The 16,134-nt window shown below is 46.9% G+C and overlaps 1 protein-coding gene across 1 annotated transcript in view; it reads right to left on the bottom strand.

Moving 5' to 3' along the window:
- Positions 1–12,526, bottom strand: part of MTNR1B (melatonin receptor 1B) — a 50,386-nt gene extending 37,860 nt beyond the window's left edge. The window contains exon 1 of the mRNA XM_048842704.2: positions 12,313–12,526. Coding sequence (XP_048698661.1) covers positions 12,313–12,526 — 214 coding nt within the window. The remainder of the gene's footprint in view (positions 1–12,312) is intronic.
- Between the last annotated feature and the right edge of the window lie 3,608 nt (positions 12,527–16,134).

Here is a 16,134-nt window from a genome sequence, read left to right as displayed (position 1 = left end):
TATGTGCACAGAGTCCCTCATCAGCCAATGATGAGATACTGCAAGGATAGCCATTTTCCTCTGACCCCGGTCAAGGTGGGGCCTGGTGGGCAGAGGATGCTTCTTTGAAACCTGTCCCAGGTAGGTTGATGTGGACAAGCTGGTCTGGAGGTTGTTCTGCCTGATCCTGGCACCAGCTGGGCTTGCCTGGTCCTAGCAGCACTGGTCAGCTGCTGGATCTGGGACCATCATTGCCCCATGTTGTGGCTGAGCTGGTGGGCCTGGAATTTCTTGTGCCCAGTGAAGGTGGTGGTGCATAGGTCACATGAAGGCACATGTGCTGCTCCAGGGACCACTGGTCCTCTATGGGAGCAACACTGGACAACCTGGCTTCTCGGCACAGGACCTGGTCTTCATGCCTGTCTGACAGGGCTCCCCACCCAGCTGTTTCCCCTCATTTTGCAAGGAGCCTCCTTCCAGCCCACTTCCTTCCCCTTCCTCTTCCTCCCCCTCTCTAGCAATGTACTACTACTTCATCTGCTGGACACTGTAGGGCTTCTTTGAATCCTCTTTGTCCTGAAGGGTGCCTTCTGGCTGGGTCTGTGAGGACCATGGTTTGGGAATGGATGCTTTTGTCCTTCGTAATACCTGCCCTCTGAATTTAACTAACCCTGGTCTTTTGCTGCTTTTTATCTCTGCTCTGCCCAGCATCAGTTGCTTCCAGATCCTTCCTGTCCAACCTGGCTGGGGTGGGGTCCTCCCCAGGTGTTCTTTTTCAGGTACATGCTGCTGACCTGGTACCACATACTGTTCAGCTGCACATAAGGGCATGTCTTCTGGCTTGTCTAGCTGCCAGAACTGCTCCTGGAGGTCGCTTTTGCTGTCTTGCAGCTCCAGAGCTGAGTGGGGAGCAGCTGGCTCCAGGGCTGAGCTGGAGGCCAATTGCAGAGTTAGGCCCTTTTCAGTCTCCAGGGCTATCAAACTCTACTTCTTTCATCTAGAACAGTGGTTCTCAAAGCCAGTCTGCTGCTTGTTCAGGGAAAACCCCTGGCGGGCTGGACCGGTTTGTTTACCTACCGTGTCTGCAGGTTTGGCTAATCGCGGCTCCCACTGGCCGCGGTTTGCCGCTCCAGGCCAATGGGGGCTGCGGGAAGGGCAGCCAGCATGTCCCTTGGCCTGCACTGCTTCCCGCAGCCCCCATTGGCCTGGAGCAGTGAACAGTGGCCAGTGGGAGCTGCAATTGGCCAAACCTGTGGACACGGCAGGTAAACAAACTGGTCCGGCACGCCAGGGTTTTTCCCTGAACAAGCAGCAGACCGGCTTTGAGAACCACTGATCTAGAAGATGCTACTTTAGGACAGAGGGCCCATTTGCTCTTTCTCCCTGGCTTTGATGTAAGGCTGTTCCCAGACCTATCCCCACTTCAACATCGGTATCCACAGCTGAAGAGCCCACCCAGGAAGTTTGTGTAAGCTCCATGATCTAGACACTGCTGCAACCAGGATTTGGTCTGATATGATATGAAGTGAGCAGCTACTTTGCCCCTAAATGTGAGAATGTGACACTGTTAGACAGCAGCATGATCTTCTCAGAAAGCCCAACTAAAAATGAGTCTCTGAAGAGCTGTGATTATTATGCATTTAGGGCAAGATTTTCCAAAGCACCTAAGTGATTTAGGAGCACAATGTCCTAACTACTCCTAAGTCACATAGGCTATTTGAATATGCCACCCTTAATGCTGGTAGCACCCATGATATTAAGAGATTTCTACACAGAGAAGGCATGGCACTTGCCCTGAGAAATACACACTCTAAAGACAGAGTAATAGGAAGGGATGCAATATATATGTAGAGTGGTCAAGTTGATGATTCACCGCCTCTAATGGCTATATAGAGCCCTGGCTTGGAGGATTTAATAGGACTTGTTCTTCTAGTGTAGAAAACATTCCTTCTCCCCCAAGTTTGAAGTGTCATGGAAACAATGATTACAGTCTTTGTAAGACAAAGATGAATGAAGCCAGCATTTTGCTCCATAAATATTGCTTATAGCCTCAGAATGTACAGTTTCAACAACATGGTTCACTGGTGACTTGCATCATTCATTACAAAATGTCTACAGACACAAAAGGTACGATTTATCCTGTCAGTTAAGAATGCTCAATAAAAATATTTTAAAATATTAAAAATATTTATCATAATTCTTCCTGAAACCATCTAAAGTTGCCCTGTTTGTTCAGTTTTGTATGTTTTTCTGACAATTATCTGACACTAGTAACAAGAAGAGATGGACGAGTGCGCTTCTTTGAGATGACTTTGTAGCTACTAAATACGAATGGAGGGAGCAAGGGATAGGGTGGAATATATAAAGGGCCAGATCCTGGGCTGAGTCTGAGACACACTTGGTGCAGCTCAGGTGCTATTTTATGGTCCCTGATCTTGGAACCATCTAGCCATTGTCCAAGAGCTGTCCTGTGATGGCTCTTTTTTATACTAAGTACTATTTTCTGCCAGCTGGAAGAACATGAATAGGGCTTCTAGGTACTAATAATTAACAATATGACCCACATCTCCTTTCCAGCTCATTTTGTTTTTAGGATCAAAACTTTTTGTGCTTCTGAAGTCTATGGACAATATTTTGCTTCTCAAATGCCTTTGTACTTGCAGGTCACAGTTGTACCCAGAATGCTAAAATACTATGCAAGAGGTTATCCTCTGGGCCCAAAAGGAGAGGACCCTTTTTGAGAAATGTTGTTAATCTTATTTGGTTGTACGTCTCTGTTCTTCAAATTCCCTCTTCACGTTCTGATTTCCAGCCTGTGTTACCTGCTAGAGTTTATACACATTTCTGTTGGCTTCACTTGCGTTGGATTTCCACTCTGTTTCTTTCTTGCTCTCCTTTCAGTTTAAGGGTATGTATGCCTTCTATGACTCTACTCTGGCTATTTTAAACAACCTCTGTGTTGAGTCTAAGGAGTTTATTGTCCTTATTTTCAATGTTAGGGTCTTTTTGACTAGCTTCCTCTTTAAAAAATATAAATGATTAGATCCTCAGCAGATGTAAATTGGCATAACTCTATTTATTGTAATGGTGCTATGCTGATTTATGCCAGCTGAGTATTTGGCACAAAATAAAGGAAGTTTGCTCAAAGTGTTAACTTTTGATACACACCCTTCTCCAGCAACATTGAAGTGGATTCTATTGTTATCACTGGGTGAAACAGTGGACTGTTGTTCCTTGACTTTAGCAAAGCTTTTGACACTGTCTCCCACAGTATTCTTGACAGCAAGTTAAAGAAGTACGGGCTGGATGAATGGACTATAAGGTGGATAGAAAGATGGCTAGATTGTCAGACTCAACGGGTAGTGATCAATGGCTCCATGTCTAGTTGGCAGCCGGTATCAAGTGGAGTGTTCCAAGGGTCGGTCCTTGGGCCGGTTTTGTTCAATATCTTCATAAATGATCTGGAGGATGGTGTGGATTGCACCCTCAGCAAGTTTGCAGATGACACTAAACCGGGAGGAGAGGTAGGGATAGGATACTGGAGGGTAGGGATAGGATACAGAGGGACCTAGACAAATTTGAGGATTGGGCCAAAAGAAATCTGAGGTTCAACAAGGACAAGTGCAGAGTCCTACACTTAGGACAGAAGAATCCCATGCACTGCTACAGACTAGGGACCGAATGGCTCGGCAGCAGTTCTGCAGAAAAGGACCTAGGGGTTACAGTGGACGAGAAGCTGGATATGAGTCAACAGTGTGCCCTTGTTGCCAAGAAGGCCAATGGCATTTTGGGATGTATAAGTAGGGGCATAGCCAGCAGATCGAGGGACGTGATCATTCCCCTCTATTCAACATTGGTGAGGCCTCATCTGGAGTACTGTGTCCAGTTTTGGGCCCCACACTACAAGAAGAGTCCAGTGGAGGGCAAAAAAAATGATTAGGGGACTGCAACACATGACTTATGAGGCGAGGCTGAGGGAACTGGGATTGTTTAGTCTGCGGAAGAGAAGAATGAAGGGGGATTTGATAGCTGCTTTCAACTACCTGAATGAGGGTTCCAAAGAGGATGGATCTAGACTGTTCTCAGTGGTAGCAGATGACAGAACAAGGAGTAATGGTCTCAAGTTGCAGTGGGGGAGGTTTAGGTTGGATATTAGGAAAAACCTTTTCACTAGGAGGGTGGTGAAACACTGGTATGCGTTACCTGGGGTGGTGGTGGAATCTCCTTCCTTTGAAGTTTTTAAGGTCAGGCTTGACAAAGCCCTGGCTGGGATGATTTAGTTGGGGATTGGTCCTGCTCTGAGCAGGTGGTTGGACTAGATGACCTCCTGAGGTCCCGTCCAATCCTGATATTTAGAATCTTAGAATCTTGACCCTTTGAAGTTAATGGTAAAAATCCCATTGACAAAGATTTGAGCAAGGGCAAAGATTTCAGTCCTTGTCAGTTAGGCCTAGATCTTAAAGTATTTAGGCACCTAATGGTCATTAAAACTAATGACTCAAAATCAGTGATGCAACTGTAGTTACTTTTTGAACCAGCTCAAATGGAAGAGAACATGTAACTGGGAATCTTCTCCCCTCCCGGATGACAGAGATGTGCTGTGTTTAGTTTACTAAGGATGGGTAGAAAGTGGGCTGGTGAAGGGAAAGGAGAGAGAGAAACAGAATGCTGTAAGGCTTCAGAGTTTTGGGGATGGAAAGGGGTGAATGAAGGAGATACATGGGGGGAATGTAGAGGTGAGATGACAGACTGATGTTGAAAATAGGGTGACCAGATGTCCTGATAAAATTGGGACTGTCCCGATTTTTAGTTCTTTGTCCCATGTCCCGACCGATGCACAGTCGGGATGCCATTTGTCCCTATATTCCGGCTTTGGCCACTCCAGACACTTTTTTTTTTGCTTCCCTCATGTGTCCCGATATTTTGTCCGTTTCATCTGGTCACCCTAGTTGAAAACAGGGGGTGGCTAGAAAAGAGTAGCAGTACAATTGAGTGGGTAGGGAAGGAGAGGCGCAGAGAGCCTTGGATGGGGAAAAGAGAGGAGATGCAAAGAGCAGATGTTAGAGACAACATGGAAAATGAGGGAGAGAACACAATGCAGGGGGAAAAAGAAGAGAGATGAGGAAAAAGGAAAGGCTACAAATGGTTAATATACACCCAGATGTAAAGAAGGAAGGAATGTGGTGTGAATGATGAGAAAAGGGAATGTGAAGAACAAAAGCACAAGACACTTACATTTTTTAAAGTTTATTTAGTAGGAAGTTGAATGCCAGAATTGTTAAAATACCATGTGCAGGAATGTTTTATTTTATACAGGTGTGTACGTTTACAGATAGAAATATCTATTTCTGTAGAGATAGACGTGTGTGTATAATTACATGACTGTATACACCAATATTCTGATGGCGGGGGGGCAGGAAGAATGGAGGAAAGTGGAATTATTATTCATATTATAGTAGCATCATACCCCAATCAAGATCAGAGTTCCATTGTGCTAGGTGCCGCTTATGAGCATATGTATATATATAGAGAGAGAGAGGGGAGGGGGTAAGAATGGAGGGAGATAAGAATGTTGAGTGGGTAACATTGCACTAGTATAATAACTAGCTCTTATACAGTACTTTTATCACTAGATCTCAACGCACTTTACAATCTGTTTATCCTTACAACATCTCTCTGAGGTAGTGAAGTATTATAATCCCCATTTTACAGATGGGGGAACTGAGGGTCTGAGGTCTGGGTCTACAATTAAAAGTTAGCTACGTTGCTCAATGTGTGAAAAAAGTCACATGATGAGTGACTGGTCTACAGTCACACAAGAAATCTATGGTGGAAGAGTGATCAGAAGCCAGATCTCCTAATTTTAGGCAAGTGCTTTAACCACTGGACCAAATGTTAATGCTCACGAATACAGCCTTTGGCAGTGCCCCAAGGCTAGAAAAAGGTTCCCTGCCAAAAGTCAGAGGGTACCACTGTCCTAAATTATCCTATGAGCTTACATTCCAGATAAGGTTGGGCAACTTTACGGTAGCAGAGGGCCATTAAAATCCTTTGAGCTATCACAATCAGGGCAGCTCACCTGGCTGCTGGTGCAAGCACATGCACCAGAGCAGTGAGTCATGCACCACCACCACCTTGCCAGGCCACACCACATTATATGCATATATTAAACTCCATGATCTCATGGAAGGCAGATCAGCCCCTGCACACTCTCACCACTCCTGCCCTGGTCCCTACCAGTGGGGACATGCTAACCCCAGGCGCTGTCCACCAGCACCATCCCAGAGCTGCCACCTTCCTTCCTTTACTCCAGCAGGTGTCAGAGCAGCCTTCCCTCTTCCTCTGGACTGTGGAAAGAGCCACCTCTCACCCTTTTTCACTGTCCTCTGCTCCATGCCGGCAGAGCCTTTCCCCTTCTCTCACTCCAGGTGCTGGCAGATCTGCCTAGTCTCTTCTGGTTGACGGGGCCAAATAAAAAAGATCTGACAATGACCAATGGGCTACCAGTTGCCCATCCTTCTTCCAGATAATGGGCATGATTCTGATCTCTTCCCCATTATGCACTGGCATAACTCCATTGAATTTCTCTTGATTTGATCTGCCCCCCTCCAATATGGAGCTCCTTGTAGAGTTCCCTACCATAGGTTTTACTCTCTTACCTATTGTTTGGTATTGGAATAGTAGAGTTATCTATGTCTATATAAATATGGACTGAAAGTCTCAGAAGTGACTTGTGATTTGGGGTAACTTGGGACACCTTAATGAGCCCTGATTTTTTTAGGGTGATCAGCTGAAAATGAGGCCCCTTCAAAGATCTCTCAAGTTTGGCACACAACAATTGAGGCACCCAAAATTGTTAGTCACTTCTGAAAGTACATTATGTCAAACAGATAGGACAAGTTAACTTATTTGATCATTCCCACATATGAAATTTTGTTTAACTTTGCAACAGGTTGGATAAAATTATTTCCCCTCCAAAATTAGACACTAAAAAGCACCAATTTCTGTAAATTAAATCATTTCTAGAAATCAGAAATTGCTCAGGATCGTACAAAAAGGCTGGTTAGAGTTGCATAACTGGATAAGTGGTGTGGAGTCATAGCAATTAGGATATGAATTAGTAGAAAAAGCCTTCACAGATTCACTCCCTTTCCCCCAAGCATAATTCAGAAACGGACTTTAGTATGTACGTCAAGCCTGCAGTTGTAATGCTGCCCAAACTCCCAATGTAGCAGGACAAAGATCAGGCCCTAAAAGCATCAGTCCTACCAATGCCCCACAGTCTCTTCACTCTCCTCTTCTGCTGAACATGAATACCAACCTACACTTTTCTATATAAAGGCTAATGGGACATTTTATTTCACTCAGTTCTGCGAGCCTCACATTGTACAAAAGCTGCAAAACAGATTTGCTTTTGATCATTCCTTAATTGTATGGTGGATGATTCATAATTAAACACTTTGTAATTATCAGGATCTTAGTATAAAACCTGAGACAGAAGTGTCTGAATCTGGGAGAATATAACATAATGGTGTCCTGATTCCTGAAGAGAAAGTTATTAGTGATATTAAAGTAATTGAGCTTGAGTTCTTTATTCCCCAAATCCACACTTAGTTGCAACCTTCAGCTCACACCCTAAAACTCTCCCTCTGTCTCCAGACACAAGTTTACCAGCTTTTTCAGAGAGAAGGTAGTTAAGATCTGAAGTGGTCTCTCCGATTCATAGAACCATAGAGTTAGAAGGGACTGGAAGGATCATCTAGTCTAACTCCCTGCCAAGATGCAGTATTTATGCCTAAGCCATCCAAGACAGATGGCTATCCAGCCTCCTTTTGAATTCCTCCAGTGAAGGAGCTTTCACAACTTCCTGAGGCAGTTTGTTCCATTGTCCTACTGTTCTTATAGTTAAGAAGTTTATCCTGAGATTTAATATAGATTTGCTATGCTGTAGTTTGAACCCATTGCCTCTTGTCCTATCTTCTGTGGCAAGAGAACAATTTTTCTCCATCTGTTTTATGGCAGCCTTTCAAGTATTTGAAGACTAATATCATGTCTTTCTCCCCTTCCCTCCCCTCCCCCATCTGCTCTTTTCCAAACTAAACATACCCAGGCTTCTTTGCTCAAAAGCTTGCATTCCATCCCTTTGATCATCTTTGCTCACCTCTGGATCCTTTTCAGTTTCTCTACATCTTTCTATACAGTGGTGACCAAAATTCCTCCTATTTCCTCCCTACCAGCACTTTCTCTTCCTTTACCCCGTCACCTACCCCAAAGTTTTGGCCTGCTCTCTTCTTCTAACCCTTCCACTGTCTGTGATCCCATCCCCTCTTGTCTCTGACATCCACTCTTGCCGCTTCCTGATCCTCCTCACTATCTGACTTGCCTTTGCTCCTTCCCTTCACAATTACAAAGATGCTCAAAATCAACAAGATAAAATTCAATAAAGACAAGTGCAAAGTACTATGCTTAGGAAGAAAAATCAAATGCACAACTATAAAATGTGGTGGCTAGGTAGTAGTATTACTAAAAAAAGGATCTGGGAGTTGTAGTGGATCACAAATGAATGTGTTAATGTGACGCAGTTGTGAAAAAGGCTTATCATTCTGGGTTGTATTAACAGTAGTGTTTGTAAAACACAGGGTAATTGTCCCATTCTACTGACACTGAGGCTTCAGCTGGAGTACTGTGTCCACTTCTGGGCACCAGACTTTCAGAAAGATGGGGACAATTTGGAGAGAGTCCAGAGGAGAGCAACAAAAATGATAAAAAATTTTAGAAACCCTGACCTAGGATGAAAGGTTAAACAAACTGAACATATTTAGACTTGAGAAAAGATGGGGGAATGTGATAAGTCTTCAAATATGTGAAGGGCTGTTACAAGGAGGATGGTGATCAATTGTTCCCCATCTCCACTGAAGGTCAGGTAAGAAATAATGGGCCTAATCTGCAGGAAGGGAGATTAATATATTAGGAAAATCTTTCTAACTATAAGGATAGGTAGGCTCCAAAAGAGCCTTAACACAGAGGGCTGGACTAGATGATCTCTTGAGGTCCTATCCAGCCTTACATTTCTCTGATTCTATAATTCTATGCTCCAGTCTCCTCAAAAAGTCATCTCTTGACCCACCTATCTTTCCAGCTCCTGCCTCTTCTCTCTTCTTCCCTTCACCTCCAAAGTAATTGGTTCTTAGCATTCCTCACCTTCTCCACTACTCCATTAATGGTGTTAGTCTGGAATGTTCATTTCTCCGATTCTCCCCCAGCCATGTTCACGCCTTCTTTCACTCTGCATTCTATTCATGGAAATCTGACTGAATTGACCCATAAGCCACTACCTACCCCTACCTCTACCCCTTCTCCCCCCCCCCATCTATCATCGAGTCATTTCTTCCATAATGCCTAAAAATGAATTTGTGGGACAGTCATATGTAGACGAATATTTAAGGTTAAGAGAATATGTATATTCAAAATAAATATTTTGATGGTGTCCCTCTCTCTGATCCTCAGCATGTTGCTTGGCCTCATGAATTGTAAACTGTTACTAGCACATTATGGGCACTACTGGACCTAATAATATGCATTAATAATTCTATTATGAAATAATGCTTGTCACTAGTGACAACTTATGATACCACTATGCACTTTGATACTTAAATGTAAGCTGCTTCTAACTATCATTCACCAGTAACTTCTTTGCACTGTAAAATGAATGAAGCAAACCATATCTGGCTACCTAGACAGAAGTCCTTCCTGATCATGCTTCCTCCTCTGATTTGATGTTTCTATCCATCTGAGCTTCTCAAAGATGAGTGAACAAAAATCTATTCATTTTCATCAACCAATGGGCACTAGTCAAAGCAAGGTATTCCCAGGGTTATTCAGAGCCAGAACTGACACTTCTCTCAGTCTTTGGGTCATGCAAAGCTACAGTGATTCTTATCTATGGACTCTGATTAGTGATAGACCTATTTGTCTAAGGACTGGTAGGTTGCTGTGATTTTTTTTCCCCTCCCCACTTACAGTATTTGCTCATCAGCAGAGGTGCAGGTGCCCTCAGTGTAATAAGAGGAATTTTAAAATATGGAGGAATGTCATTATCTTCCTCCTAACTAATTAGACATCTACATGGAGTAAAGCTCAATAGAAGCATATTGTTTTAATCATACTATATTATATGACTTTCTAAGCCACATCCTGCCCTTAAATATACATATAAACATGTTATCAAGTTACTAAGCAATTGATGACTAAACAGTCATTTGCTAAAAGAAAACTGCTTTTAGATTAAAACTCAGCATCCTCTATTTTTCAGTTCAATACCTTCCTGGTTCTGTTTCTATATTTTCATTTTTCTGTCCCTTTGGCTTATTTTTCCCCACTGATAAAGGCTAGATTCCTTTTTTTAAAAATTTAATAGTATTTAAGTATTGACCAAATGGTAACAGAATAGTAATGATAGCTGTGTATATTGTATTATTTCCAATTTCATGTATCTCCAGGTCCTAAAGAAGCATTTTTCTTTGAAAAGCAAAAGTAACCTAGTTCTAGCTCCTCCTACTGTTCAATTCAAATCCAATTAGTATATCTTCAGCAGTTATTACTGTCAAGTTACAGAAACCAGAGTTTCACACACATCTGAAGTGATGTTTGTAAAAGTCTTATGCTTCAGCTGAACTATGAGAATACCCTTTGTACTAGGTAAACTAATAAACAAGATAAAGAGCTATTTCAGCCTTTCTTATAGCAAATAAAATCTGTCTTAATGTATTGCATCCTCAATGGGGAGGAAGGAAAGGAAGTTTCATCTCTTTACACACTACTTTATCTTTTGTATTTAACAGGAGGACTGACTTTTCCTCAATTCCCTTCAGTTCCAGAACTATCCACAATGAATGTGAAACAAGAAAACACTGAAAAAACCTTTGCAGAAGAAGTGAACCTCCCTGAAATAGCCCTGTATGCTTAAAGTACTTTAATAAGGGTATATTGCTAACTATATTTTACTAACAAAAGGAGCATTTATAGCAAGGCTCTAGATACATGCGTCTAACTTAGAGCTGTTCTTGACAAAGTTTTGTTACTTAGCACTGTCATACCATAAAATAATGTTATTGAAGATCCGAAGTACCAGTGCAATCCCGGAACTGCTTGTAAGGGGAACTGTAAGGAGCTCAGGCTTCAGAGTAGCAGCCGTGTTAGTCTATATCCACAAAAAGAAAAGGAGTACTTGTGGCACCTTAGAGACTAACCAATTTATCTGAGCATAAGCTTTTGTGAGCTACAGCTCACTTCAGCAGCTCCATGCAGTGGAAAACAGAGGGGGGAGATTTTATACACACAGAGAACATGAAACAATGGGTGTTACTATACTCCATGTAATGAGAGTGAGCTATTACCAGCAAGAGTGAGGGAGGGGAAAAAAAACCTTTTGGAGTGATAATGAAAGTGGACCATTCCCAGCAGTTGACAAGAACGTGTGAGGAACGGTGGGGTGGGGAAATAAACATGGGGAAATAGGTAGATGGATGTAATGGAAGAGTAGTAAACTAACAATCTAACTTTTTAGCACCTTATAAATGAACTCTAGTTCGGCTGAATGTAGGCAGCATGGTAGATAGTATAACAAAAGTTTATACACCAGGACATAACACACCACAACAATGGGAAGCAATTCTAAAAGATGCATGGCAGAGCAGTCCCAGCGGGGTACCCCTTATTTCCTCCCCCTGTCTAGTTCTATAGGGCAAACAAATCCCTAGCCACCTGCATCTTTAGCTAACCCCAAACTGAATAAAGCGGGAGAGAAACAGAAAGTTTATCAGTAACATCACCTCAAGAAATAAACACACACACGATTCATAAATCTCCTTTATTTTCTGTTTCCTGGTTAACGATGACCAGGCAGGAGGCAGAAAACGTTGTTTAATAAATATAAAGATGACGGTGATTTTGATAAAACTGGGGACCGTGAACTGAGTCAGTCTCTCTCTAACCGCCTCCCGCCCAAAGTACACTTAGACAAGCCTGGATCACTACAAAGAGATTTCCCTCTTGATCAGTTTTGGGAAAAGCTTTAAGTTAAATCATTAAACGCTATATTATTAGCCTATGCACTGGTGCCCAAAGAATTCTACACGGCGCAAAGATTACACGACGCTTTGCCAGGAGATACTTGACGCCCCTTAGGCTCCAGGGCCGGGTTTAGCATCGCGTCCGGCCGGAGCCCCCACGGGCGGGGCAGGGAAGGGCTACGCCGGAGCACAGGTGTTGCTTTGAAAGCGCCCCCGAGGCGGCCCCGTCCAGCCTGTTCGCCCCCCCACCCGCGCCCCTTACCGGAGTTCCGGAGCTTGCGGTTCTTGAAGACCGAGATGACGACCAGCAGGTTGCCCACGATGTCCACCACGGTGGTGAAGATCAGCACGCTGGACAGCGCCGGCCCCACCCAGGCCGGCCGCCGGGCCGCCGCCGCCGCCTCCCGCCCGGCCAAGCCGAAGCCCCCTCGCCCGCCCAGCTCGCAGCAGTTCCTCAGCGAGCCATTCTCCAGCATCGCGGACGCCCCCGCCGCCCCCGCTTCTCCGGGCGTCCCCGGCCGCCGCCTCCCGCCCGGCCCGGCTGCTCCTAGCACGGGCTGGGGCGCTCCGGGCTCGGCATGGCAGCGCCGGCTGCCGCCTTGCCTCACGCCCCGGCTGACCCGGCTCAGGCGACTAGCCGTGCTCGGCGGCGGGCAGGGCTTTAATGGGCTCCGCGCCCGCGCCCCGCGCCCACTCCCCCGCTGCCTCCCCGGCAGAAGGCGCTGCGGGCGGGCGGGGCTGGAAGCAGCAAAACCCTCCCTCGCGCCCCCGCCCCCGGCCGCCAGGAGCTGGGGCAGGCGGGGGAAGGGGTCGGCGCGGGCTAAAGGGGCGGGTGGGGGGAATACTCAGAGCCGCTGGCCACTGTCTGTCCCGCCCCCCGCGCGAGCGCAGCGTGACTGCAAACTTTCCCGCGCGCCGCTCGCTGCAGCTCGGCGGCGGCCGAGGGGCTCTGAGGGGAGCCCGCGCGCCAGAGCCGTTTGCTGCGGGGAGGCGCGTGCGGGGGGGGCCCGGGGCCTCGCGCACGGGGCGGCGGTGGGTAAGTTCGGAGCGCTCGGGCAGGAGGAGGACGCGGGGGAAGTACGCATGGGGGGTGGGGGACGTGCAGGGAGAGAGACGGAGGAGCGAGCGTAAGGGAAGGGGATCCCCGACCGGGGGGGATCTGGGGAAGGGATAACACGCATGGGGGGGGGGGGAAGGGAGCAGCCACAGGGGAGGGGATCATTGGCAGTGGAGCATGCCTAGAAGAGGGGGAATCACACAGGGGGAGACGGGAGGATGCATAGAGGAAGGAAGCTCACAGGGAGATGGGAGGATGCGTGGTGGAGGGGAGGGGGCATGGTCAGGGCAGTGGCAGTCAACCTTTTTTCATTTGCGGACCCCTAAAATAGTTCAAGTGGAGTTGCGCACAGCCCCCTTTGGAAATCTTGGCCATAGTCTGCAGATCCCCTCCCCCCCAGGGGTGCGCGGCCTGTAGGTTGAAAAGCCACTGAGTTAAGGGAATGGGGGGGGGGGGTTATGCACAAGGGGCAGAGAGCCCCAAGCAGAGGGAATGTGGGTGAGGGAGGAGTCCCAGGCGGGCAGGCACCCTGTAAGCTAGGGACTGGCACACAGTAGAGTGGTAACAGGTGTGGGGCACTGCACACGCCGGGGCAGGCATGGGGGCTGTGGCCCAGGCCGAGTTGAGCGTGCAGGGGACGCTGCTGCTGTAAGTGGGGCAGGCAGGGGCCATCGCACGCCGCAAGGGGCACGGTCCTGTGGCTGTGGGTGTCCCAGGGCTGCTTGCAGCAGCCTCGCCAGGCACTGAGCCCAGCTGTGCCACTGGGCAGTGTTGGGGGCTGATCTTGTGCTGCAGATCCAGGGCCCTTCCTGCGAAGATGCAGCGAGGGGCCTGAGCCTTCGTGCTCGTCCCGGGCCCTGCGTGGGGGCAGAGGAGCCTCAGTGCTCCTTTCTGCGCGGGACAAGTCACAGCCACAGGGCGGGGCGGGGGCAGGCTGAGGAAGGCCCGTGGTGGCTCACCTCACTGCCGGCAGGAGAGGAAAGGATTTGGAGACCATGCTCATTAGCAATAAGCCTCAGAAGGGTCTAGCACCGTGCTGGAGCTGCATGGCAACTAGCCAGGAGTCTGAGCTCGGACAGCAGGAGCTTCCACGTGACTCATGAGAAGAGCTGGGCGAATAGCTGCCAAGGGCGCAGCTCCTCCTTGGTTTCTCTGCCTTTGGCTCACTGTTTGAATGGACTGACTAACCCGGATAAGGTAATCAAGGGCAGCAAACAACCCTTCATCTCCTTTTTTTAAACAGGGCAGAGCTTCAGATTTAGAGTTTATCTTAATTATGAAGTCCATGTAATCCAGCTCTATCTAAATCATCTCTCTCTAGCTTGGAGTTTCAGAACTGATTTGGCAGGAGGCGATTTTTTAAAGCAGGGTGGGCAAACTTTTTGGGCCGAAGGCCACATCTGGGTATGAAAATTGTAGGGCAGGCCATGAATGCTCATGAAATTGGGGGTGGGGAGGTGGGTTCTGGCTGTGGGGGCGGACTCTGGGGTGGGGCCAGAAATAAAGAGTTCAGGGTGTGGGAGGGGGCTCTGGGCTGCAGGGGTGGGGGAGGAATGAGGGCTCCGAGCTGGGGATGAGGGGTTGGGGGTGCAGGAGGGTGCTCCGGGCTGGGACCAAGGGGTTTGGAGGCGGGGAGATCAAGGCAGGGGGCTGGGGCACGGGAGAAGATCAGGGGTGCAGGCTCTGGACAGCGCTTACCTCAAGCAGCTCCCAGAAGCAGCAGCATGTCCCCCCTCCAGCTTCTATGTGGAGGCGTGGCCAGGCAGCTCTGCGCGCTACCCTGTCTGCAGGTGCTGGCCCTGGTTCCCAGCCAATGGGAGCTGTGGGGGCAGCGCTTGGGGTGGGGGCAGCGTGTGGAGCCCCCTGGCTGCCCCTAGGTATAGGAGCCGGAGCAGGGACATGCTGCTACTTCCAGGAGCCGCGTGGAGTGGGGCAAGCCCTGGATCCCACTCCCTCCCGGACAGATTAAAACGTCTGGAGGGCCAGATGTGGCCCCTGGGACATAGTCTGCCCACCCCTGTTCTAAAGCAGGTCTCCCTACTATAATTCAATAACTATACATGAGGCACCCAAGGAGGAGAACTTTATTTTCCTCAGGATCAGTCTAACAGCTACAGTGAGTTAGTTGTAATGGGAAATCCCTCCTCACTTTCCCCCTCTACACCATCTGTTGTCTGGCTGTAAATGTTCCACTGCTGTCCCACCAGTTAAAGCAATTTCAGTCACTTCCTATGGATTATGTCAGGGCTGCCCAACCTACAGCACACCAAAGCATTTCATAAGGCCCGCAGCCTGCTTCAACCCAATATACTAACGTCCAATTCACTAGCATTTTGTCATCATGTTTACATCATTTTAGTTTACACAAGTGTGTAAATAAACAATACTGTACATAGAAACAACCTGTTTCAATACATATGAAACAACCTGAACTTAAAATATAAATCAATACAGGTGACTTTAAATCTTATTAAAATTTGTGGAATCTGTTTGGCCCACACAAGATTGTGCTTAGGTATATGTGGCCCTCCTGTGTAATAAGGTTGGGCACCACTAAATGTAATCATTTACTAAATATAATACAATATACACTATGCATTATTATTTGTGTTACATTAATGCCAAGAGGCACCACCTGAGAACAGGGCCCCATTTTGCTCAGTGCTGCACAAACACTAGGGTGGTATACAGTCCCTGCCCCCAGAGAGCTTACTATCTAAATAGGCATGACCTACAGAAGTGGAGTGACTTGCACAAGGTTACACACATAGAATATCATTGGAACAGCTGGGATTAGAGAAACCCAGATCTCTTTACTGCTAGTCTGATGCCCTATCTACTAGGCCACACTGCTTCCCAATACAACAATAAGATTATATACAAGATCTCCTAGACTTGTGTGCGACTTCTCTTCCTCTCCTACTCCGCAAAATTTCACAGATAAATCGATCAATGTATGATAAGTAACATCCAGTGTATCCTGTGAATTTCACAAGTCACCCAGATTTGACTATCCTGGCAGACTCC

The sequence above is a fragment of the Caretta caretta genome, chromosome 1, assembly GCF_965140235.1.
Source record: "Caretta caretta isolate rCarCar2 chromosome 1, rCarCar1.hap1, whole genome shotgun sequence".
In the NCBI taxonomy this organism is placed as follows: Eukaryota; Metazoa; Chordata; order Testudines; family Cheloniidae; genus Caretta; species Caretta caretta.
Note: the sequence above shows the minus strand (reverse complement) of the source record. Positions and strands in the feature narration are given on the sequence as shown.